Source organism: Nomascus leucogenys, chromosome 2, assembly GCF_006542625.1.
Source record: "Nomascus leucogenys isolate Asia chromosome 2, Asia_NLE_v1, whole genome shotgun sequence".
Taxonomy (NCBI): Eukaryota; Metazoa; Chordata; class Mammalia; order Primates; family Hylobatidae; genus Nomascus; species Nomascus leucogenys.
Window position 1 is genome coordinate 116,971,431 of NC_044382.1, and position 27,913 is coordinate 116,999,343.

At 33.4% G+C, this 27,913-nt stretch overlaps 1 protein-coding gene across 2 annotated transcripts in view; it reads left to right on the top strand.

Moving 5' to 3' along the window:
- The window catches only part of FER (FER tyrosine kinase), a 452,653-nt gene that overhangs the window by 196,975 nt on the left and 227,765 nt on the right, over positions 1-27,913 (top strand). For both annotated transcript variants that reach the window (XM_030817473.1, XM_030817488.1), the window contains 3 exons: positions 2,384-2,476; positions 11,005-11,208; positions 15,811-15,933. In XM_030817473.1, coding sequence (XP_030673333.1) covers positions 2,384-2,476; positions 11,005-11,208; positions 15,811-15,933 — 420 coding nt within the window. The remainder of the gene's footprint in view (positions 1-2,383; positions 2,477-11,004; positions 11,209-15,810; positions 15,934-27,913) is intronic.

Consider the following 27,913-nt stretch of genomic DNA (forward strand, 5'->3'; position numbering starts at 1 on the left):
GGGTCTTGCTCTGTTGCCCAGGCTGGAGTACAGTGGTACAGTCTGGCCTCACTGTAACCTCAACCTCTCGGGCTCAAGCCATCCTCTCACCTCAGCCTCCTGAGCAGCTGGGACTAGAGGCACACGCCACCATGTCTGGCTAATTTTTAAAAACTATTTGTAGAGATGGGGTCTCACTGTGTTGCCGAGGCTGGTCTCAAACTCCTGGGTTCGAGCAGTACTCCCCACTTGGCCACCCAAAGTGCTGGAATTACAGGCATGAACCACTAAGCCTGGCATAGAGTTCTTTTTAATTGATAATAGATAAACTTGTAATTATTATGATCCAGTCTCTTAGTTTTATGTGTATGTGTATATACGCACACACACACACAAACACACACACTGTCTCATTTAATTTTAAAATAATGAAAAACTATTCTTAAATGAGATGTGAAACTGATACTGTACCTAGAACTTTTCTTTCAAGCCAAGGTAATAGCTGTACTTACAGCACTTTTTCTGAGCATCTCATCAGAATATTATTTTATAATATCAGGTATTATTTAATAACATTGCTTCTCCCTTCATCCCTTCATTAGTCCCCTACTACCTCCACTGTGAGGGGCCATCCTTTTGCCAGAACTAATTCCTACACCTCCTTTATCTGGAAAATGTATCTTGCCATTACTTGAGGTGAGTAAAAGGAGTGTATCATCACCAGCCCTGGCAGGCCTAAAAGCAAACTTAGGCATTGTATTCATGGCAATTGAAGGGAAGTTTTTTAATTTTAATTTTTAAAAGTAGCTATTTGATTCTTTGATGTAAAAATCAACCTGTCAATGAATTCAGCACAGTCTGATGTGTTATTAGGTAGACTGTAATTTAAAGCTGATACTAGATGTTACATAGACAGGAACTACATGGCAAATGAGTTTCATGTTTTATTTGTAGAAATCTGGGCACCAAATGATCCGGCACTGGTTGGAATGTTTTATTAACCCTATTTGCATTTTGATTGCTGCTATATGAAACTTAAGGTCTCATTATTACTATTTTTGATAATATATTTTTAGGCCAACCTATCTGTAAAAGAACCTTCATATGAAAAGATGTTTTTACCAATTGTATCCCATCTAACACACAATATGTTATGCATTGTAACTTAATATAAGAGAGCAATTTTTAAAGTTGTCTTTATCCCCTAACTGGACCTCTTCATTAGATAATTCTAATCCATTGGGTAATTTTAGTATTACCCACTTAGAAAATGTTTTGTTTGATATTACCAAAGGGTTTTGGGAGAAAGCATGTGGCCAAGAATATCTACATTTACTGTTACAGAGATATACCCTAGGTATTAGAGACAAAAGAAACAAAAGATGTTATTTGTGACCTACTTACTTGTTTTCCATAAGTAAAATTGGGCATCACTAATGCTGGAAGACATACAGAATTAGTGTGCTTGACAAAAGGATCTCTTGTTCTTTTGTCTGCTGCTGATTAGCAGTTGAAACGTAGTCGTCATTGGAAAATTGACCAATGCTTTCATTATACGTTTATACTATTGCATACACATGCTTTGCTCTTGGTGCCCTTCTTATGTCCTAGTTTTGATTTTTTTTCTTTTTTCCCTCTTTTTTTCTGCCCTCTTACCTACCCCATTCACTTATGTTTGTAAAATGGATCTAAAGATTTGAAATTGCAGGAAAAGTTTTCTTCATTATGGTATATGATATTCAGAAATATGCATTGTGTGGCAAATAGCAATCTGGATTTGGTAGGATTGGTGGTAGGTAGGTCTGCCATTACCTTCTTATTTTACTTCATCCTCCTCCCACCCACCTTTCTCCTCCTTATCATCAGGATCATCATGATGGTCATCATCATCATGTGAATCTTTGGGAAACTTCCTAGGTACTGACGTGAAATTCACCTTTAAAAAATGTGTTCCATATACTTTTCTTCCTGTTTTTTTTGTGTTTATTTTTTTCTTATTTGAATTCCCTCACAACTATAGTCCTATCCTAAATAGTCTATGTTAAATAGTTCCTTATAGCTTGTGTTCTTTTTTGCATGTGTTAATTAATACTTGGTTTTCTGTGAATTTCCTTTGCATTTCTTGTTTTCATCTGTATGAATTCTATATGAATCGCTGTATGAATTTCTATTTCTTTCTTATTGTTTCCCCCAAATCAAAACATTTGTTGAGGGGTCAGTAAAGTAAAATGCTATAGAGTTTCTGTGTATTTGGTTATTTGTTATCTTGAATGTCAGGAAGTTTATATTTTATTTAGTTGGAAGACATGATGGATAAGCTGTGGATTAAGTACCTAAATACATAAATGTCTATACATATTGGATAGTTTACTGTTGCTGAAGGCTTGTTTCTTAATCCCTCCAGGAAAGAAAGGAGAGGCTATCCAAGTTTGAATCTATTCGTCATTCAATTGCTGGAATAATTAGGTCTCCAAAATCCGCACTGGGCTCTTCAGCAGTAAGTAGGATTAACTCTCTGTGCTACTGAAAATGGTCATTGTCTAGCTTCTTTCTGATGCACTAATGAATATATATATGTGTGTGTGTGTGTGTGTGTGTGTATGTATATGTATATACATATATAAATTTGCACTTACAAATGGAAAGATAAGTGCCTAATTTAACTTTTTGTGTGCATATGAATCTGTCTATGTGTGTGTATAGTAAAATCACATGTAACATTGACATACGGAATACAGAAATAAACTTGAATTATAGGATTCCTTTACAATATACAAATAATTATGAGAAACATTTTATGTACTTTGAGGTCTTACTGGAAGAATAGTATAAGCCATTCTTTTCTAGTGAAACATAACCTTTTTACAGTAGGGATTACTATATATGTTTTTAAAATGTATTTGTTTATATGTATATTTATATTTTAAAGAACATTTTGATTATAAAATTGAAGTCTGTTTGATAGATTAATCATTGAAATGTGGGTTTGGCATATCATAGTGGTGCTAGAGTATTAGTTATCTTCAGTAACAGCAGTTTGGCCATCTCATACACATGAACAAACACACAGAAGCATTTCTCTAAAGCATTAGTTCTTCCATTTATTTGGAGAAGTTTTTTTTTCCCCCTCAAATACACAGGCACTCCAGTGTATATACCCCTAACAAGTACTAGTCTAATTCTGGTCCTGATGGATTTACCTACACTGGATATTTCACATAAATAAAATCATTCAATATGTGACCTTTTGCATGTAGTTTCTTTGATTTATAATACTTCCAAGGTTCATCCATGTCATACAATGTGACAGTACTTCATTCCTTTTTATGACTGAATAATACTCCATTATATATATTTACCACATATTGTCTATCCATCAGCCGATGGACATTTGGTTATTTCAGCTTGTTGGCTATTATAAATAATGCTGCTATGAACATTCGTTTTCAAGTGTTTTTATGTATATATATTTTCAGTTCTCTTGGGTGTGTACCCAGGAGTAGAATTTCTGGGTTATATGGTAATAATTCTCTATTTAAGCTTTTGAGGAACTGCCAAACTGTTTGTCAGAGTAATTGTACCATTTTACATTCCCATTAGCAATATATGAATATTTTGATTTATCCACATTCTTGCCAACAATTGTTATTTTAAATGTTTTCATGTTATAGGCATTCTAGTGGGCGTGAAGTAGTATCTTACTGTAGTTTTAATTTCCGTTTTCCTAATGACTAGTGATGTTGAGCATTTTTTAATATTCTTATTGGCAGCTTATATGTGTTCTTTGGAGATGTGTTTATTAATATTCTTTGCACATTTTAAAATTGCTTATTTATTGTTGAGTTATAAGAGTATTCTGAAAATAAGCTCCTTATACATATAATCTACAAATGTTTTTTCTCACCCTTTGGATTTTTTTTCACTTTCTTGATAATGTCCTTTAACACACCTAAGTTTTTTATTTTGATGAAGGGCAGTTTATTTTTTCCTTGACTGTGTGTGCTTTTGGTGTCAAAAAAAATTGTCTAATCCAAGGCTATGCTGATAATTCATCTTTGTTTGTTTTCTTCTTAGAGTTTTATTCTTCCACTTATATCTTTGTTTATTATTAGTTAATTTTTGTATATGGAGTGAGGTACAGGTTCAAATTTTTATTTATTTATTTATTTGATTAATTTATTTTTGAGATGAGGTTTCAGTCTATTACCCAGGCTGGTGCTGAGTTCCTGAGCTCAAGTGATCCTCCCTTCTCGGCCCCCCTAAGAGTTCAAATTCATTCTTTTGCATATGGAAGCATATTTAACTTAAAATCTTTAAAATGCAGCAACAATGAATCACTTTATGCAAATAAACATTCAAAAATTAGAATGTTAAAGCATAATTTTAGATAAAATAAAGCAAATGCATTATATATAGGAAAATGAAATTAGAATTAATCACAATGGCATTTTTACTGGATTTGACATAACAATTTACCTCCGTTTTTAACAGTATCTTTAAAATGTAGAGCTCCCTTTAAAGACGGTCTAATGGAACACTTAGATCAACAGTCTTGATAGAAGAAAGAAGACTTTAGCTGATAGCAGAATTTGTTTTCATCTGAATATTGTATTTGATGTCGTCAGATGTTTAATATTTATTGTTATGATCAGAATAATATTTTAATATGTTATATCAGCCACAAGCATGTGCTTTTCTTTCCAGTGTACCAAAGGGGTTAAAATCCCTGTTATTAGTATCTCAGATTACTGAGGCTACAGTCACATCTGGCATCTTCCCGTCTTAAGGAGGTTATAATTTTGCATGGAGAACTATTTTTCAGAGACTGCTTCTGAAGCCAAGGCCTAGAGATGTTAGACAGTATTAATTACATATTTTAAAAGCCTACTGGCAATCATGAGGGTCCGTTCCAATTGAAAGTCTTTCAAACCATATTATATTTAATGACATCTGTTCCAGTCATGTCAAGAATATTGCCCTTTTTCTAGGGCCATCTATCTACTGCAGAATTTCTATAATGAATGGCTGAGCAAATCGCTTGTTCCATCTTACCGCCACTCATGAATACTAGTTGTATAACTGATATATGAAGTGAATAATGCCCATCTGATAGTAGCAGTCTTTGAAAAATATTCTTTAAAACAAAAATAAAGCACGTTTTGGTCCAAATGTTTTGTTCTTTATATAGATATCAGAAGAATTATTAAATTATTCAACAGCAGTCTCCTTAAAATTCATATTTTCTGCACTCTGTTGACATGGATGCTATTTCAATTTTAGAATTACTTTGTACTAGAATTTAGAAAATCAAAATATTGGAAAATAAAAATGTGCTTCCTTTATATAGAATAATATTGTAAGTAAGATTTGCTTGCTTGCCTGCTTTTCAGAAACATCATTCAGTTATGTTAAGTTGTACATCAGGTGTAATATAGTATTATAATGCTTGGCTTCCTCCAGTGGCGTAGGGGAATGTAGCTATTTTCGTGCATGACGTGAACTACTTGTATTTTTTAGTGTTCTCCTTTGAGTCTAGAAAAGCAGCCTTGTACTTTCTTTAATCAAGGCATGTTGTTAAGTTCAGGTTAAATAGTATACATTTAAAATATACCAGTTGTCTTCTGTGATTCTTAAGATCTTAAGTTGCGTTTTTCCCCCATTTATTAATATGTAAGAGTGATAAACAAGGGAAAATAAAGATTTTTTGCATTATATCACTCTCATACACTGAATTCTGTCATGTTTAGGAAAATTAAGTTTTGAATCACTTACAGTATTACATGTAATTTTTCTAAAAGGACTTACTGAGATTGATATTCTATAATTTGTACTGTAATGGAACAAATCTATTGTTTATATATTTGCTCAAATGCTTAAAACAGATGACAGAGATCATGTCAGACTGATACAAAGTTTACACAGGCAATCCCAACTTGATGATAAATGTTTACATTTACTGAAATATGGTTGCATATTGACATATTGCAATGATCTGGTAGTAGTTTTAGTTGCAATGTGTGATAAGATTTTAGCATTGAATATAGTTAATTGATGAAAATGTGTTCTTATTGATATTGTGGCACATTTTATATGTAAAGTATATGGGTTTAAGGAAAGAATATTTGATACTGAATAAATGAAACTGTAGCAAAAATGTGTTAAAATGATGAGAGAGGGTGAGTGAGAGTCACAGGCACAATCGTAAAAGTAACTGGGTAAAAATAATAAAGAGAGAAAAGCATGTTATTACCAATAAATGATGAGTAAGGGAACAAAAGAAGCCAGCAAAAAAGAAGTCGGAGGAAACCCGAAGGTACTGAAGGAAGCAGAACTGTTAGAAAGAAAGGAAGGTAAAATAAAATATATATTTTGCTAAAGATAGTGTCCCTTGTCAGAGACCCAAGAAGGGGTACAAAAAGACAGGCCAGGAAATGGGAAGCTGCGGAGGTAACCTGATACTTGAGTTTGGCTTAGTTGTCTATTTTTGTTTAATGTAAGTTTTAGAAAGAATTGTGTACTAGTGCTCATCTCTGATTAACATGTAATTCTTTATAGTTACTATCCTAGAGAACAGTTTTATTGTTAGCTAAAAACCAAACAAATTCAAATTCTCAAATATTGTAGTACAAAAAGTTGTTAAGAAATTTATGAATAAAAATTTTACAGCTAGTTTCATTATAGAATGTAAATATTAGGTAAGGTATCTTTTTTTGGTTAATGATACCAGTACATGAAAAAGCTGCCAATTCAGCTTTACTGCTAAAAAATTAGAATTTGTAGAATTAAAGATAGTCATTTAGTGCCAAAGACAGAACTACTATTTTAACTAATTTACATCCTGTTTGTCTAGCCTGAACATAAATGATCCTGAGGTACAAATATTCAGAATATCTTATTTTTCATTATTTTAAAATTAATTCAATAGATTCAAATGGTAACTATTTAGAAATTTTTAAAAAACTGGAAGGGAGAACATTATTTTTTGTTTTCATTTTATAATTAAACATTTAGTATATGTACAAATAAAAAAATTATGTTCAACTATCAAACTAGAAATGGCATAAGATACACTTTCCTACCTATGATTACATTTCCCTTTCACTGCAAATAATTTTTACTACCACCAGGCACATTCAGTAGACTAGTGTTTCCCATCTTTTGTAAACAGTTGATTTCTCATCCCCTCCCAAAATTCCTAAGTAATACATAGCTTTAAAATAAAAGGGGTCCTATGGAATTAAAAAATAAATAAATTTATAGGGCCAGGCATAGTGGCTCACACCTGTAATCTCAGCACTTTGGGAGGCTGAGGCGGGTGGATCATGAGATCAGGACTTTGAGACCACCCTGGCCAACATAGTGAAACCCCGTCTCCACTAAAAGCACAAAAAATTAACCAGGCGGGGTGGTGCGCGCCTGTAATCCCAGTTATTCGGGAGGCTGAGGCAGGAGAATCACTTGGACCCAGGAGGCGGAGGTTGCAGTGAGCGGAGACGATGCCATTGCACTGCAGCCTGGGTGACAGAGCAAGACTCCATCTCCAAAAAATAAAAATAAAAATAAATTTATAGATATAGGGCCTCACTATGTTGCCCAGGCTGGTCTTGAACTCCTGACTTAAGCAGTCCTCCCACCTTGGCCTCCTAAAGTGCTGTTACAGGATAGAGCCACTGTGCCTGGCCAAATCTTAGTCTAGTGCCTTAGACTGCTTGGCCATGCTACCAGCTGAGTCTCACGGAAGTTTTGAGAAATGTTTAAAATCTTGTGAATTACTCATTGTCACCCTAGTGTATTACTAAACTAGATTTGGAATAACTTATTAATTAGACTATTAAATTAATGTTAATAAGTAAATTTACATGAGAATAGAAAAGATAATTAAATGTCATTTTTATGTTAAAAATTCAGAATTTGAAAAAGTTTGTGTTGAAGTTTTATTTAGGTTGTTCAAGCTCAGTAAGGGTTTTACTTGTATATTTTTGATGCTGTTTTATTCTTGTTTTGCTTTTTTCAAAATGGTTTATTGGGTAGTTAATTTTAATAGAATCTAGACCAGATATTTTTAAAAAACATTTTTGTTTTTGCCTCCCAAAAAAGAAGCTCATCTTGCTACTCAAATGCTTGAGTAAAAGTATACAAATCTTCATTACATACTTGAGAATTAGCCTGGACTAGGGTAAGGGGAAAAATATAACCCTTTTTCTTTCCCCAAGAAAAAAATTATTTTCAAGTGCTGCCTCCTTACTGCCTTTTCATATAAAATAATCTCTTTAATTTCACTAATTCTAGTATATTTTTGCTGGACTATTCTTTAGGAACAAGATCTAGGGAAAATAACTAATTAAACAGCCCAATCAATCAGGAAAACTTATTAAATATAATTTATTAATTGTACTGTATTAACTGTAACTTTTAAAAAGGAGGCTTTGCTCCTACCCCCATATCTTTGGCAAAAATCTCAGATAATTTACCAACAAAGAAAAACCCTGTCTGTTGAAGCTGAGAAAGATGGGATATTTAAGGTAAAAAGCTTCCTTTCATTTGTGATGTCATTATGATGGGCTCTTGGGATGTTGCATTTTTTTTGCTGATGCATCCTACATATATTACTGTCAAGTTTGTACAATTGTATTGGGATTTCATTGAAATCATATTGATAAAAATATTCCTTCCAGTGCTTCCAGAGAAGTCTTTGAAAGACCTGATATACCCAGGCAGGGGATATGTGTGACTTTTCCCTCTGTAGGTGTGTACACATGTGTATATACACACATACACTCACAGTAAGTTCAGCTTATATTTCATAACAGTGTTGTATAGGGGATGGGGAATAACAGATCTTTGAGCTTCCCTTCCTACCCCCAAAGAAACTAAGAAGCCTATAGAATTGAAGTGTGATCTTTACGAGACAGCAATATAAGTTCCTTACTATTTAGTTTTTTAAAAACAAAACAAAACTCAGATACTTTCCCCAGATGCCTTTTTCCCCCATACATATTCTTCATCATATGTTTAAATGAATTTCTTGGAATGCTGGCTGAGCTTTTGTACTTAATATACCTACCTTTCCACCTTAATTAGTTCATCAAACTCTACATTCTTTCAGTTGGAAATAAATGCAAATTTGGAAGGATAGGTTGGCTAGGACAAGAAATCAACAGGTAGCATCCTTGTTTGGGATGCTTTCCTGTTATGTAGACCTTTTAGAGAGACAGTGATAAAAATAAGTCCTTTGCAAAGATGTTACATTGAATTTCTTGTATTCATTAATAACTTTTGAATAAATAAGCACTTTTGCTATTGGTGAGACAGAAATATTTCCATTATAGTAAAAATTTTAGAATTTACTCTAATTAGATGCACTATGATAAAATTTTAAAATAAAATTTTTGATTATAAAAATAGATAACAGTTGATTATTTCTACTTCTTTAATAATTGTACATTATTAGTATCAGTATATACAAAAAGTTAATTTTGTGTAGATTATGTGTTTGTTTTTAAAAGCAATATTCTTTTACCTCAGATATTTGTGGGTGGGTCTTTAGATAAAATTGCTCTTTAAAACAATTTTTGGGAATACATTAAAACATTTTTTGAAATAAAATATTTATCATATATGTTAAATATGATATAATATTATTTGTCATAGTTTGCATGAAAATTAAAAGACTTACTTTACCAAAACTTCCATGTATAGTCACAACCGGAATGTATTTTAAAAGTTTAAAATGTTACTTAATACAAGTGGAAGAAGTAAGAATCAGAATGTAGACTCTTCCTTGAGGTCTATTTGGGACTTCTCAAGTTTTTTATTGTTGTTTTGTTTTGTTCTTTTAACCAACAGAATGAGTTTGGATAATCTGAAATAGAACTTTGAGCAGTAAGGTTTGGGTCTCTTCAGTGGTACAAAACAATGAAGGCTATGTTAAAAACCAGTTTTTACTTACTACAAAATTACCATACTTTGGCCCTACCTAGAATTTATATCAGCCTATAAAACTTCATATATGAATATTTGCCTTTCATTTATTATTAATTGTCATTTTTCCAATTTATAAATTACTTTCTCATGAGGCATTGTGCATATTGTATTTTGAGAACCTTAAAAGTTAGTTCAGATTACTACACCTTATCCCCAAAGTACCCTCTCTATCTGGAGCAGTTTAGTTCCTGTGTGCCATAAAAACAACAACAACAACATCAACAAGATTTTTACTTGTAATCAGAAAATGTGTGATTTAATCTACTGTCAGCACATTTCAAGGAAATACAGTTATCTCTTCAATTATCTCTGACATGGTGTTAGCATTTGGCCTCTTAAAATAATAGAGAATTTGCTTTCTCTACCATGCTCATGGTTTATAACCACTCCTTATCTTTGCCATGTGTTTGTAATTGCATGTTGGTGGTTTTCAGTGATGCTATTTCTCCTAGGGCTTTATCTACCATTGCTTTGTAGAAGCAGGACCAGCCATGTGGCAGAGGTAATTGTTAAGGAAGTCAGGTGAGTGAAGAGAAGGACAGAAAGGCACAGCAGCAAGGCAGCATCAAATAAAACCTGAGATAGTGCTCCTGGAACGTATAACACTGCTCAGAACCTCTGTGATCAAGAGTTAATTACATAAAAAAGAAATAACTCAGCTTTTCATTTATATAAAAATTAAGTTGTTTTGTGATACATTTCTGTTAATTCCCTGTTTTTCTTCATAATTTCTCTGGTTGATAATGTTAGTATATAGATTTATTTTAGGACATGGTGAATAAGATTATCAGTGCTAACTCTAAATGCTAATATTGTGTCTACCTTTGTATGATAGATAAAACAAAGTGTTGAAGCATATGTATTTGTGGTAAACTTCAGCACCAGTACTTCAAAAGATATTTTAGGTTTATCGTATAACTTTTTATTGGTCAATTAAAGGGAGGAACATTTGTAAGAAGCCTTTATAGTTGCTATGAATTTTATTAGAAAATAATCAGTATTTTCTCTAATTTAGTTTTTTTTTTTTAATATTTGTTTAAGCTTTCCGATATGATCTCCATCAGTGAGAAGCCTTTGGCAGAACAGGACTGGTACCATGGTGCAATTCCCAGAATAGAAGCTCAAGAACTGTTAAAAAAACAAGGAGACTTTTTGGTGCGAGAGAGTCATGGGAAACCTGGTGAATATGTCCTTTCTGTATATTCTGATGGACAGAGGAGACATTTTATCATACAATATGTTGATGTACGTTTCCAGTTTAGTTCATATGTGTATTTTGATGTAGTTCATTGTGGTACAATTATATTAAAATAATGAATGGTTTGTGATAAATGCCTGCAACACTTGAAATTTAGCACTTAATTTTTTTCTGAATTTCTTAAATACAGTGCTTCAGAATTTACTAATATTTAAATATGTTTTAGGAAACATGTATTTAGTAATATTTTAAATTAAAAATAATGTTTACAAAATCAAAGTATATAGCTATTTAAAATGTTGTTAAATTTGAACATTAAAGATATTTTGAATTAAAACTAAAAACAATGTGATTATGATAAATATTTTTCTAGAGAAACTTAAGTTTATGAAACTTATACTTTTGAAATTGGAGCTTGGAATTGTTTTCAGAATGGTGACATGAAAGATTTTTAAGAAATATTTTATTGAATAGTGATAATAAAATTTCTTAATGAATAGGATGATGGTTGAATTGGTTTTTATAGATAAGCTGTTGTTTATTGGCATTAATAATGAATAGAAATTAATGAAGAATTAAAAATAATCTATTTACATTGATTATTCTAATGCTAATTTATTTTTTGAAATTTATTTAAGTATTGCTAAACTACTTTCTATGTTTGTTACATCTCTTTATTGAGCCTTAAACAGATGAAGAGTAATTTCAAAATTTAACTTTACCCACTAAGGAATTTTAATGTTTTTGGCATATGAAGGAATTGATGCCTCTATTTGTTTTCCATTCCTGTCATTTCAAATGGCCTGCATTTTCAAGATTGCTATCCACAGGATTTCATTTTATGTCTAGAGACTAGGGTGATACTAATTGCCTTACAAAAATTGAACCATGATCATTAGATGAACCTGAGGGCCTAGATAACTTAGTAGCAGGTGTATGTACACACACATGCACCTGCGCACATACATCTCTTAATAAGTTTATATATATATATAAAGCGTATCTTTTTGAGCTGACATTCATGTACCATACAATTAATTATTTTAAAGTGTAGGATTCCGTGGCATTTAGTACATTTACATCTCATAGTTATAGCTAAATGAAAGTACATACCATTCAAATAGGTTAAAAGGAATATATTCATTAAAGTATTTGCACTATCATAATGTTCACACTATTTGTTAATTTTTCATAGTATTCACACCTCAATTTGATAATCATATTTTCCCACATTCATACGTCTAACCCACTGTTTTGGAAACTATGTTGTTTCTAATAATGTGTCATTTTTTATTTCCTTGGCAAACTCTTTTGTAATTTGTATATGCCTTTAAGTTATGAATTTAGATAACCTACCCTATTACAATTTGCGACCATATTGCCAATATTTATTACATGGTATGAGAATTGTAGAAGGAAAGATTGTAGGTAAAGTATAAACTCGTTAACCACAGCTTATATGAATGTTTCATTTTATTTTCTAAACTCTAAAGGTAACTTTTTGAAATATGTATTATGTAAGACTGAAATATTTATCTTATCACTTCTAATTTAAATTGTAACTATAAGTATTTAAATTAGCATTCTTAGAAACAAAGAGGAAAGGGTCAGTGTGCAAATTATTGCTTGTTTTTAATGTTGCCATTTTGTTTTGAGTGGCTAAAATGAACAATATAATATATGCTAAAAATAAGAGGCTACGAGTTCACATTTGATAGTTTTATCTGGTTTCCTTCTGTCACTGAAATTTTTCAAATATCTCTGTTAAAGATGAGAACATTTATTTTTCACTAAATGTCTCAGGTTTTCTGCTGCCTAATTTTATTCTAGTGAGTTTTTGCTGTATAATGTTGAGCTCCTCAAGGAGTTGCAAACAGTTTAAGATGATATAGACAGTTTTAATTCTTTTTCATTTTGTGCAGGTGAATCTTCCATGAGCTAAAATTATCCTATTTATTTCCTCATATACCTGTTGACTAGAAGGGGTCAATAAATGGGGAAATTCATTAACAGATATTTAATGAGTGCCTACTGTATTCTAATGAAGGAGTTTATATTATACAAGCTGTAAATAAATGAGTCAAAAAGTGTTCCAAAAGAAGAGGTTATAAAGTAATACAAGATTTTAGAGGAGTTAAAAGTATTAAATAGTAGATCAATAAAAAGAGCACTGAATTTGGAGGTAGAACACTTGGCTTTCAGTCCTAGCTCTGTCTTTACTTGTTCTGTGGTTTAGGAAATACAGGGGGTTAATATCTTAAAGAGTTTTTGCGAGAATCAGATCAGTGAATACATACTTTGCAGGATGTGAAATTAAATAAACCAATAAGGCAGCATAGAAATGAATACTGGAAAGCTCATGTACCCCTGCATTCACGCATTCAAGACATTGAATACAACATTTAATACAAACTATAAATAGACATTTCTCCAAAAAGTTGTACAAATGGCCAATAGGTATTATGAAAAAAAGCTCAGTATCACTGATCATCAGAGAAATAGAAATCAAAACCCCATAAAACATCATTTGATCCCAGTAGAATGGCTATTATTAAAAACACAAAAAATAATAAATGCAGGCAAGGATGTGGAGAAAAGGGAACTCTTTTTTCCTTTTTTTTTTTTTTTTTTTTTTTTAGGGGGAGTCTCGCTCTGTCACCCAGGTTGGAGTGCAGTGGCGCGATCTCGGCTCACTGCAAGCTCCGCCTCCCGGGTTCATGCCATTCTCCTGCCTCAGCCTCTCCGAGTAGCTGGGACTACAGGCGCCCGCCACCACGCCCGGCTAATTTTTTGTGTTTTTAGTAGAGACGGGGTTTCACCATGGTCTCGATCTCCTGACCTCGTGATCCGCCCGCCTCGGCCTCCCAAAGTGCTGAGATTACAAGCGTGAGCCACCACGCCCGGCTCGGGAACTCTTATATACTGTTGATGGGAATGTAAATTAGTAAATTCATTATGGAAATCAGTGTGGAGATTTCTCAAAAAGCTATGATAGAAGTGCCATATGATCCAGCAATCCCACTAGGGGGTATTTATCCAAAGGAAAATAAATCAGTATACCAAAGGGATACCTGTACTCCCATGCTTATTGCAGTACTATTCACAGTAGCAAAGAGAAGGAATCAATCTGTGTTCATTAACATTTATTATTTATCTGGTGATTTGATAATTGAATGTGTGCCAGTACATGTACCATATACTGGGTAAAGTGGTTTGCATGTTAATAGTTATTCAACTCTTTTACTCTGTGAGGAGGTACAAATATTATCTCTGTTTCACTAAGGAATAAGCTGAGACACTGAGAGATCTTGCTCAGTGTTTTGCACACCTAGAAACATATATTATTAGAAACAGATTAGTACCTTCAGTGTGAAATATTCTTAAGCATCGGTGCTAATATATCATAGGAGGTCTGCCTACTATGTACAAAAATTCTTTAGGCAATGAATTAACAACCGCTTTGAACTGACTCAAACACTAACTGCCCTTGAGTTAATTTATTCTCCATAGTTCAGTGTTAAACTAAACTAATGCGAGTTTGTTCATTACTCGATGAAACAGAAATATTCATTTAAAAAGTTTTATATAAATTAAATTTTGATACATTCAATCTTTTTTATTTTATAGTATGGAAAAAGAGCTTTGAGTTTTTAAACTTTCAGCTGGGAAAGTAATCTTCCGGTAATGCAAGTAATGTCAGAATTTAGTCAGTTTTGAAAGTTCTTATTTCTTCACAGCATTTTCTTAAAATGGGGGTACTCCCATATCTGTATTTGTATATATCTCCTGGGTATGAGAACTATCAGTTGGAAGCTTTTGTTACATTGCATTGCAATGCTTCTTGCATTGAAAAATATGGCCAATGGGGTATTATTGATTTGCCAGGTTTATTGCTATCAATTTATCCATATGACAACCTACTCATAGGCCAATTTGAAATATGAAAACAAGAGAAAAGCGGTCTTGGAGGAGTTTGGGGAAAATTGCGCCTTACCTGGTGATATGCAATTAAAAAATCTTAGGATTTGAGCATGTTGATATCTGCCGTTTTGTCACTGGTGCATTTTATTTCTTTATCCAAGATGTGTGAATGAGTGTTTTTGGTAATGAATAATAAATGAATACTCCACTACAGAAAGCAAACTAATACTGTATCAACAGAAAATAAATGGTGAGATGTATTAAAATATTTACCATCAGATTGGATATCTTTCCTTATATTTTTGACATTTTTGATATTGAAAGTTTTATCAAATGGAATACATATGTAGACATATGTAAACATGTATCTTGTCCAGTAACTCAGGTGTATCTCATGCTTTGTTTCTTTTGGTTAGCATTTTAGCAAAATGCATTTCAGGTCTGTTTGTTAGATTTTTTATTTTTCAAAAATTTGAATTAGATTTAAACATTGTGAAAATTAATTTATCTGTCACAAGGTAGAATTTTAAAACATGTCAGAGTTTTATTTATCTATTTATATTTTTATCATCTTAACCATTTTTAAGGGTATAGTCCAGTAGTGTTAAGTATATTCACATTGTTGTGCAATTACAGTTTTTTTAAGAATGGAATTTAATTTATCAATGAATGTAGATTTTCTAAAGCAATGTCTTCACATTTATTCTACCTTATTGTTCTCTCTCCAGAACATGTATCGATTCGAGGGCACTGGGTTTTCAAACATTCCTCAACTTATAGATCATCACTATACAACAAAACAGGTCATCACTAAGAAATCAGGTGTAGTTCTGCTGAATCCTATTCCTAAGGTAGGCGCTTATATACTTTTTTGTATGTTTGTTTTAAAAGAATTTTTGGTGAGTTAACATTTCCAACAGTAAATAAAATTCTTAGGTTATATGCTAGTAGTTCAGAAAAAAAGAAAGTTTTGTTTTTGTTTTTCTAGCTTTTATTACTAATACAATTGAAACATGAAATTTCCTTGATTTTATTAAGATGAGCTGCTTTCTTATTCAGTATTTGCTAGTATACAAATCACTTGTTTTTTTTTCCCCTTTCCTAGTTTTTCTTCAGACTTGAGGCTTTTCTTCACTTTATAAGGTTCATATTTTGAAAGTTTCAGGTTATAAAAGATTCTAAGTTGTATAAGTCAAAGAAAATGTCTAGCAGTTGGGAATAAATTAGGTTTCTAATTTGGGAGGTCACATTTACAATGTATTATAAGATATTAGAACTGTTAAAACTAGTCTACTCTTCACAGAAGCAGTATATCAGAACTTACCTATGTGGAGCCAGGTGGTTGGATAAGAGATTGTCTTAGGTGATTTTTACCTCTATGATCTATCACAGAAAACACTACTTACATGTGCTTTACAAGATTTGTTCAATAAAGTATGGGTATGCGGAAGTTTTGTGTTTTAAAGGTAAAATCTTTGGGACTTAAACCGAAGTGGAACAATGGAGCTGACTTAGTTTCTGAGCACTTTTGATGTTTCAGGAGTTGGGTTGGTATTGGCAAGAGCTCTTTCCTTTCGGGACTGTCTAATATGAAGAACAGCATAGAAATAGGAAAGCCACACAACTTGGTAGATTAATATTTGTTGATATGACTTTTATACATTTAGGGATTGCTTTTAATTTGAAGTAAGTGCTAGTTCCAAGAATGCTGGTACCTAGTCTGGATTTAATGATTTGGAAATTTAAAAAACAATTATTTTATTTCCTTTTGTTAATCTGGGAAATAATATCTATATTTGTACTTTATTGTACTACTGAGTCTTCACTGAGAGGATGACCTTTAATATTTCTCTCACAGAAGATTTTGACAGTTGTTTGTTAAACAGTCTAATTCTCTGGTTAAGGAACTGGCTTTCTTGAACAATTTTTTATAATTATGAAATTGGCTCATTCTTTGTTAATTTTTTAAATTCATTTTCTACCTTTATTTACCAAAACCATAAAAAATTCTTCTTCAGCCTGAAATAGGTTGTCACATTTTTTCTATAGCACTATATATATATATATATATATATATAAATCTTTCAATATTTCCTCCTTCATCTCTAAATGAATGCTGTTGTTATAGAATTCTAAGATATTTTCTCTTTAGTCAAAGCAATCTATTCTCATGGCTTTATTTACTATTTATACATCAACAATTTGCAAATTTATATTTATAACTCAGATTTCTATTTTCCAAAACTCAAATTGTTCTACTTTCCACCTCAAACTGAGCTTATCACCTTTTACTTCAAAATTTGTTGTTTCTTTTTAAACAAGTGATGCCACCAAATACCCAGCTTCTCAAGTCATAAATTGAGGGGTCTTCTTTGACATCTCTTTCTTTGACATCACTGCCCTCCCTCTAGCACTGTAGGTTACAATTAAGTATATATCTCTTAAAAATACAAAAGTTAGCTGGGGGTAGTGGCACATGCCTGTAGTCCCAGCTACTTGGGGGGCTGAGATGGCAGGATTGCTTGAGCCCGAGAGGTTGTAGTGAGCTGTGATTGTACCACTGCACTCCAGCCTAGGCAGCAGAGTGAGACCCTGTCTCTAAATAAATAAAGTGTTTTGTGTGCTTAATTATTCATGTGGAAGTATGAACATCAATTCCAGCATATATCAGTATGAATAAAATTCAGTGCAGGAAGATATTTTTTATCCAGATTAGGTTAACAAAATATACAAATAGGATTTCAGAGATACTGATGTCCCATTTCACAAGTCAACCAAATATTTGCATTGTCTACAGGCTTAGCCAGGTTTAAATTGGGAGACCAAATCTATAAAAGAAAGAAATAACAACGCAGATATGAGTTTGACTAGGAATACAAAATTTCAAATAAAGCTATACCCCTTATAATATAAAATTTGCTATAAAACTTTGATAATAGATTAGATTCTCTGGACTATTACGTGGTTAATTATTGTTTTTCCAACCCCCAACTCTTTGGAATTGATTATCTCACCATCTGATAGAACTAGCTACGAAAATAAATATATACTGGATGCTGTAGAAATTTAAATCATTATATATGATTTTTTATATGAGGTAGAAATTTAAAGTTTATCTGGCTATTAACCTAAAGTACGGTATTTGAAATATGCAAATCATTATCTCAGTTTGTTGCAGATATTATACACTGATTTAAAGGATCATGTTACTCTTTTAAAAGAAAATCACAAAGCAGAAGCTTTGAGTTAGATAATTTTCAAGTATGAGCAGACAACAAATTGATATGGATTTGTTATGGTGGTAGTATCTGTTACTTATCTTCGTTTGAATTATTTGTACCCTTATAACTGAATCTATTTCTTGATTTAATTTGTGTGAAAAGTAAATGTCTTTTATGATATAATGTGCCGTAAAATATTTAATTTCTGTCTTGCTAGACTTCATTTTTAGCCTACATGAAGAATTCCACTTTAGTTCATTGTAATTTCTATTTCCCATTTACTTCTCTTCCCATTTATCTCTGCTCCTACCCATAAAAACATGTTTATCATCATAATGCCTAACTTGAGGACAGAATGGCCAAAGTAATCTCTTCCTTACCTTCACATTTTTATGCACATTCACTCAGAGGTACAGAAAACTAGACAGGATTAAATTGTTTAACTTTCTCACTTTATGAAAACTAGTGAGTGCCTGAGCCACCCATCCCTCTCCCTCATTTTTCCTACACTGCCTTCAGAGCTTGTGTAAACATATGGAAGATGGAAGAAATTTTTGTAAAGAGGGGTTATTGATCACCCATTATCATCATTCTTACATTAGCAAACAAGTTGGACATGTATATGACCTGTTCTTTACTTAATTCAGTTTCTACTCAACTGTCACTTCATCAGAGAGGCCTTCTCTGACTACCATGTATAAAATAACACATCAAGCCCTTTTGCTCCCCCTTCTTCTCCCTTTATTTCTCTTCGTCATGCTGACATTTAAGTGACATTTTATTAAATGATGTATTTTTAATCATTTGTCTCTCCCAAGTAAAATAACTTCAGTAGGGCCACAGTTGTATTTAACAATTAGTGTAGTGTATTTCCAGTGTCTCGAAGAGTGCTGATCCAGGGTAATGTTCAATAAATATTTGTTAGAGGATTGAATTCACTGAGCAATGGCTAGGAGCCCAGGTAATTGCTGAACTTTTTATACGCATTATCTCATTTAACCCCACATATTCCTATAAAATATTAATAAGAATCGTTGTTAATCTCATATAATATTGTTGTTGCTGTTATTGTTATAAAATATTATGAATGAAGAGCTAAAGATTAAAATGGTAAATGAATTCCCCAAGAAAACAGAACTGGTTAAGAGGCAGATCTGGAGTTTGAGCCCACATTCTTAACCACTATCTATTTTTCTAGATTGTAGAGTCTAAATTTTAGAGGCTAAAATAAACTGTTTAATTAATATGAATGTGAGTTTAAGGAAGAGGAAATCTCTTTGATTCTGTAAAGTATTAACTTGAACAAGATTTTAATATATCAAAAACTGTTAGTTTCTATAAAAGAAAAATTACTGAACAGTAGTATTGGTAAGGAAAGCTAGGATTTGAGCTAAAATATAGTGATTGGTCAAATATATTTAAGAAAGACATCTAGTTTAACATTTAAATGACACTTTTGGAAGATATTTGCTTTGTTAAGTTTAATATTTTTTGATATTGAGATGTTTTTAAGTAAGAAATCGCTTTCTGAATTGAAAGTAAAGCAAAAACATTTATGATTAAATGTAGATTAGGCCAGGTGCAGTGGCTAGTGCCTGTAATCCCAGCACTTTGGGAGGCCGAGGTGGGCGGATTGCTTGAGGTAAGGAGTTCGAGACCAGCCTGGCTAACAAGTGAAACCCCGTCTCTACTAAAAATACAAAAATTAGCCAGGTGTGGTGGCACACACCTGTAATCCCAGCTATTTGGGAGGCTGAGGCAGGAGAATCACTTGAACCTGGGAGGCAGAGTTTGCAGTGAGCTGAGATCGTGCCACTGCACTCCAGCCTGGGCAACAGAGTGAAACTCCATCTCAAAAAACAAAACAAAACAAAACAAAGCAAAACAAAATGTACATTTGATAGGCAGAGAGCAATTAATTTGAACCTTAGACAACCAGCTTAAATTAAGTAATTGTAATTGTAGCTTTTTACCAGAATGTCATATAGATTGTCAGAATATTAGAGTCAGATTTGTGAAAGGAGAGTAAGTCTCTCTGTGGCTGAAACTACTAACTTGTCCTGGGGAGACAGGTTCATGGCAGAAACATTCATGATTATCAGACACTGCAAAGAACAGTTTTTAAGAGAAGAAACTGCACTTTAAATTAAGTGCACTGTTTACATTGTTAGTTTTAGATATTTAAATACCATTTTATCTTACATCTGATATAGCTTGCCTTTTCCAATATTACTGTTTAGTAATTTTCATTTTATAGAGGCTTATAATATAGTTTTTGATATGTTGATATCTTACCAATTTATCATTTTATGAAATCAGCCTCCCTTTTCCTTAAGTCTATATCCATGTTCTTTAATTCATTAAGAGCTATTGTGTAATTTTTAAAATAATTTAATTTTTTAAGAAAGAAAGGAATGAAAAATAGATGTGATTCAGTATTCATTTAGTAAATATTTACTTAGTACTCACTCTGTGCTATGTTCTTTATTATGTTAGAGCGAATAAATGTTACGAAAATGGAGTAGGGTAAGAAGATAATGAAGTTCTAGACTGTGTTGAGGACAGTGTTTACGTAGTGTGTGTGTGTATGTGCATAGAGAGGGCTAACTTTTTAAATATCAAAGAAAGCCTCCTAATGAATTTTGGACAGAGACGTAAATCAAGACAGGGAGTTATCTGTGTGTAGTTGTATAAAGGGGTAACGGTGAAAGTGTTTAGCAGTTAGTACAGCATGTGTACCAACCTATCAGAACAGATGCCAGCAGTAAACAATTCGAAGAGCCATAGAGATGTTTACTGACTGTATATTATCCTTGTGTATCTGGGGAAGAGTGTTTCCTGGTGTGATTGAAAGGACTACAGAGGTTAGTATGGCTGAAGCAGAGTGGTCAAAACGGAGAGTGATGGGAGATGAGCGCAGATTTGGATTAATTTAATAATTAATACATATCATCTTAAAAGGCCAATTTTTCTTTGTATAATTTAAGAAATTCACATCATTTGAGTAGAAATTCAGCATAAGATTTTACAAGTTTTCATAGTGGGTCTCTTGAAACAAAAGATTTATGTTTAATAGTGGTAGTGAATTTCAAGGGAGTATATTTAGTAAAATAGGCCATCCAAATAAATTACAGTAAATTCCATGTTTTTATTTCTAAGAACTTTTTTCCCAGTAACATTATTTTTGGAGGCATCTAGTTAGCTGTGCTTTTGCAGTTAATCATTTATGCTGTCACGTGTATGGGCTTTTCAAAAAGTGCTGTGTGTTGAAAATTTGAAAAGACATAAGAGTGATCTTTATTTTTAGCTCTTTAAAATTAGATAATTAAATACCATATCAAATTGGATTTCCAGTCATGGAAACTCACAGTTTGAAAAAAACGTTCTGAACTAGAATATTCACTATTAAGATTTCTATTTAATTGGCTCTTTTAAATCAATTAATTAGGTCTATTGAGAGTGGAAGAGCACAAAAAAGTTACAAAATGTTCTTTTTAGGAAATTTATCAGGAATATATAAATCTCCATGTCGTTCTTGGATTTCAGCACAGAGAATCCATTTTTAAATCCCAGTTTTCACTATTATCAGCCACATCTTCTTAGGCAAGCCAGCCTTCTAACTTCATCTGTGGCCTACAATAACCTCACTTGTTATAAAAGTCATGTGTGAAAATCTCTGTAGTTGTATGGTGGAAACTGCAAAATAGCATATAGTTTTTGTTTGAAAGCATTTTTTGCAGGACAGATAAATAATTAACAGAAGGAAAATTTGGAGCATTTTAAATTGTGAAAGAAGGAAAAAAAACACTTGAGTACTCTTGAGAATACTCTACCTCTATTATTTTATTAAATCTTTTCAACAACTGTGAATTTGAGTATTAATATTATCCCCATTATTAGGTAAGAAAACTCAGACATTATAATTTACCCTTAATCAAATTTACTGTAAGTTTCAGAGTTGTTACCTGAAAGGGATTCTGTTCTATTCATCATCTTTTAATTACAACTCCAGCTAGCATAAATCATAATCTCTACTATCTGATTAATGTCAATAGCTTAACAAAAATTTTTTCTATACTCCAATATTTTAGCACCAGGATATAAGTGAACTGAACAGCTATGTCCCCAGCCCACATGAAAGTCTAGCAGAGACTATGAGCTTGTTGTGCTAAGGGAAATACAGGGTGATATTTGAATATGTAGTCACTACTTAGTATCATCTGCAAAGTTAAATTAAGATTGGACTTTAGGTTTGATCTACTTAATAATATAAAAGAACCCTACCATGGTACATATATTTAATAACACCCAGACTGATTTTTAAAACTCTACCAGCAGATATTTTGAGGAAAAGCAATGCTAGTATCAAAAAATTAATAGAGCTTAGAAACCACTGATGTTCCATAAATGATACCTCAAAAGTTTCACATCCATAAGCCTACCTCAGACTTTCTTAAATATCATTATGTTTTTAGTCAGAAGAGCCAGGTTTTCAGTAATTACTTCTATACATTTTTTTTTGCCTACTTTATCCATATTTGAAGGGAAATGGGAATAGGCAGGTAAGGTCTATTAAAATAATAAGTCATTGGAATTTTTTAATGCAAATTGAAAGGCAGGATTTGATATTTATAGCACAAACATTGCCTGATATGCACCATTTCATCATTTTAAAGTATTTATTATACTTTATTTTTCTTTTCTTTTTTTTTCTTTTTTTTTTTTGAGACGGAGTCTCACTCTGTCGCCCAGGCCGGAGTGCAGTGGCTCAATCTCGGCTCACTGCAAGCTCCGCCTCCTGGGTTCACGCCATTCTCCTGCCTCAGCCTCTCCGAGTAGCTGGGACTACAGGCGCCCACCACAACGCCCGGCTAATTTTTTTATTTTTAGTAGAGACGGGGTTTCACCGTGGTCTCGATCTCCTGACCTTGTGATCCGCCCGCCTCGGCCTCCCAAAGTGCTGGGATTACAAGCGTGAGCCACCGCGCCCAGCCTTCTTTTTTTTTTTTTTTTTGAGGCAGAGTTTGCTCTGTTGCTCAGGCTAGAGTACAGTGGCATGATCTCGGCTCCATTGCAACCTCCACCTCCTGGGTTCAAGCAGTTCTCCTGCCTCAGCCTCCTGAGTAGCTGGGATTACAGGCACATGCCACCACGCCGGGCTAACTTTTGTGTTTTTAGTAGAGATGGGGTTTTATCATGTTGCTCAGGCTGATCTCGAACTCCTGACCTCATGATCCACCCACCTCAGCCTCCCAAAGTGCTGGGATTTCAGGCATGAGCCACTGCGCCTGGCCAAGTATTTGTTATACTTTCTATATGGATGGACTTTGGAAAGCATTTCTACAAATGTACTTTTGTAGAAATGTACAACAAAATGTACAATATTTCTGACATGAACATGGATGTATAATGCATAATTCTCCCCTCCCCCATTTCTTGTTGGAAGCCATAGAACAGTAACAAAGAGTAACATACACAGTAACATTGAACAAACAAACTTAGAACAAACAAAGCCATAGAACAAAAACAACAAAAATTAGAAAATTCATAAACTGCATTTTTCATGAAACAGGGACTTCAAAGTATATCATAAGGTAGCCCAAAGCACCTTATGACACATGATTTTTCTCAGTCACTTTGTAAGCCATGGACCTTCAGCTGGTGATGCCCCCACCTGGGCCTCACACAGCCATGTTACTTGCTGCAAGAGGTGGCCTGCTCAGTCGGCCCACCCAGGCCAACTCTGGCTTATGCACCAGCTCAGCCCACCTGTGTTATAGTTCATATCGCATTCAACTGTTTCCAAGTTCTTGTCCTGCGTCCAAGAAGAATAAGGATACACTGGCAATTGAAGGGTGATGAGGGCAGAGAATAATTTTATTGAGCAACAAAACAGCTCTCAGCAGAGAGGGGACATGAGAGTGGTCAGCTACCCTGAGTTAGCTGGTTTCTCTCCCAGTGTGGCTGAGTCTGGGACTTCTATGGCCTCAGAATAGGGGAGTGTATGCTGATTGGTTTGTGAGTATGCAAAAAAGGTTAAAACAAAGGCACCACTGAAAGTTGGGCACGACAGTGTAAAAAACCAATTATGAGGCCAGGCACAGTGGCTCACACCTGTAATCCTAGCACTTTGGGAGGCCAAGGTGGATGAATCACCTAAGGTCAGGAGGTTAAGACCAGCTTGGCCAACATGGTGAAACCCTGTCTCTACTAAAAATACAAAAATTAGCCGGGTGTGTTGGTGGGCACCTGTAATCCCAGCTACATAGGAGGCTAAGGCAGGAGAATCGCTTGAACCTGGGAGGTGGAGGCTGCAGTGAGCCAAGATTGTGCCACTGCACTCCAGCCTGGGCGACAGAGCAAGACTCTGTCTAAAAAATAAAAAAACAAAAACAAAAAACAACAAAAAAACCAAAAAAACAAACAATTAGGAAAGTGTAGGTATAAGTAAAATAGGTGAAAGGTGGGGAAAGTGTGCCAAATGGGAAGACAGGCTCTCATTGTGGTCCATAGTTTGACTTGTGGCTTGGCTTTCTGGCTTTAAACTGAAAAAGCCTGGAGGTTTTGGCTTGGAGTTGGGGTTTCACTGGGGACCTGCCCCTATCTGCCTAGGCATTTGTCTGCCCCTTGCTGCTATCACATAGATTGTGGAGCCTTAAGTACTTGTATTAATAAAATAAAAAGCATGAAATAAATGAGTTCATCATCTCGTCCAAAATGTGGGAAAATCAAGCCCACAATCAAATCAAAGGAATGTGGAAGAATGGAAGTAATAAAACTAAAAGCATAAAGGAATGAATTAGAAAACGGAAAAATATAATATGTATATAATAGTTGGTTTTAGAAAATTAATAATTAAAATACTTAATATAATCAATACAAACTCATACCACAAAAGGGTGAATCTCTTTAATATACAATGTGCTACTAGAAATGGATAAGGACAACCAAATAAAAATATTGGCAATGGATATGGGTGGCTAGTTTAGAAAATAGAAATACAAATGATTTTAAATATATTAAAGTTGATTTGCCCCATTCTCAGTAAAACAAAGGAAAAATAAAAATACATTTATTCACCTATTAGATTAGCATAAATTTAAAATTTAATAACAGTGTCTTGACAAAGATGTGGATAAAAATGCCCTTTGATACTTTGCTGTCGAGAGTATAAATTCTCAACAACAAGAAAAACCACTATAGAAGGCATTTTGGCAGAATCTGTCAAAACTGTAAAATGTATATACCTTTGACTCAGCAGTAACACTTTCACAACTTATCCTTTAGTTATATGCATGTATGAAGTGGTGTCATTCCAAGGTTAGTCACTGCAGCATTGTTTGTAATATTAGGAAATTGGAAATCATTGAAATTTTCACCATTAGGGGCTAGTTAAATAAATTATAGTACCCTATCCAATGGAGTACTGTGAATGAGGAAGTTGTATATGTACTGACTGGGGAGAGCTCCAAGAGACATTGTTAATACAAAGAACTAAGCTGCAAACAGTTTAGGTTATGTTGTTACCTTTTATATAAAAAGGGTAGGAGTATGATTATAAGTCTGAGTTTGCTTTTATGTGATAAAGAAACTTAAAAATAATACAATAAACAATAACAGATCACATGTTTGGGGAGGTGGTTGAAATTGAAAGCAGAGGTTTAAGGGAAACTTTTTACTTGTCTTATTTTACATTATAATTTTTTTGAACACAGTGAATGTATTACCTATTCAAAAGGTAAGATTAAAAAATACTGAAAACATGGCACCTGTCCTCAAGCAATTATAAATTTTTAGGATGATGCTTTATTGAGAAATTATTGATAAGACAAAATATTCATGCTATGTATTGTTAAAGTAGGAAAAGCAGTTTATAAAATAGCATTATGGTATTTATCTGATTTTTATTAAATAAAGTATAGTTATCCAAATACATGGAAAAAGTTGGAAGGCTATATTCCAAGATATTAATTTTGATTACCTTAGATTGGAGTAGTAATGGGTGATTTGGGGCAGTTTAAAAATGTTTTTCATTGAACATGTTACTATGTTTGTAATATGAACATTTTCTAAAATTATATTACATGCTAATGTTTTGTAGAACACTATAGAGCAATGTTTTAAAAACTATTTTTCCCATAATTTATATGAAGAAATCGCATTTTAGTTTAAGACTCAGGACACACAAACTTGAGAGTATTGATATTTATGTGTGTGTGTAACTCAAACAAGTTTTCCAAACACTGTTTTATGCTTCCTAAATGAGCTGCGTTGTATTTTATTTTATTTATTTATTTATTATTGTTGAGATGGAGTCTCGCTCTGTTGCCCAGGCTGGAGTGCAGTGGTGCAATCTTGGTTCACGGCAAGCTCTGCTTCTCAGGTTCACGCCATTCTCCTGCCTCAGCCTCCCGCGCAGCTGGGACTACAGGCGTCTGCGACCATGCCTGGCTAACTTTTTTTCATATTTTTTAGTAGAGAGGGGGTTTTGCCGTGTTAGCCAGGATGGTCTTGAGCTCCTGACCTCGTGATCCGTCAGCCTCGGCCTCCCAAAGTGCTGGGATTACAGGCGTCAGTCACTGCACCCAGCCTATACTTTATTTTTAAGTGTTTACAGCCAATAAGTTGGTTTCTTGAACCTCAATTTGAAAAGTATTTATATGAAGGATTTTTAAAAATCAACAAAAGCTATTTCTAAAGTCACAGTAAGTGTTACGGGAATTCAGAAGAGAGGAAAGAATTGGCTGGGAATGGTTTAAAAAGGAAGATGAACTTGAAGTAGGTCTTGAGAATAGGCAGAAAGAGGAGGAGGGAAATTATTTGATAAGAGGAGAAGCTAAACATGGGAAATTTCTAGACCTGTTTTAAGTCAGGCAAGATCAGTTTGACAGAAGCAGGTGATTTGGAAAGGTGAATAATCTGAAAAGTCTAGGTTAAAATTAGATTTTCGAAGGCCCTGAATACCAGAATTGTGATGGAAAATGCTACTCCGGTAAAGGTTTATAAGCAAAGGATGAATGTGATATAAGCACATCCTAAATATGATGGTGATACCACATACTTCATACCTCATATGTGAGATATATACATACCTCACTAAAATATTGAAGCTATTCAGATTTTTAATTGTGGGAAGAAGTTAAGGAATTTATTGGCACACTTAACAGAAAAAAATCAATGTTCATTTTACCATGTTTCAAATAGTACTTGTGTAGCTAAAACCAACTCCTAGTATAGTAATGTTAAAATAGAAATAGAAACACAATGGCCAGGCTCAGTGTCTCACACTTGTAATCCCAGCACTTTGGGAGGCTGAGGTGGGGGATCACGTGAACCTGTCTCAAAAAAAAAAAAAAAAAAAAACCCAGAAAGAAAGAAAGAAATTCTCAGTACTGGGGAAAAATAAGTAATGATAGGAATTCAGAAATAGTGAATAAAATACAGGCTCCTAATGGCCTATGTATAATTTCCTTGTTGAGCTTAAAATTTAGCCGTAAGCTTCCTGGAAGCTGTTACAGAAAAAGAGTTAGCTAATTTCATGATTAGAAAGGAAGAAGGATTTTAATTTGTTTAAAGCAAAATTTTACTGCCAGTAAGTTCTTTTTTTTTT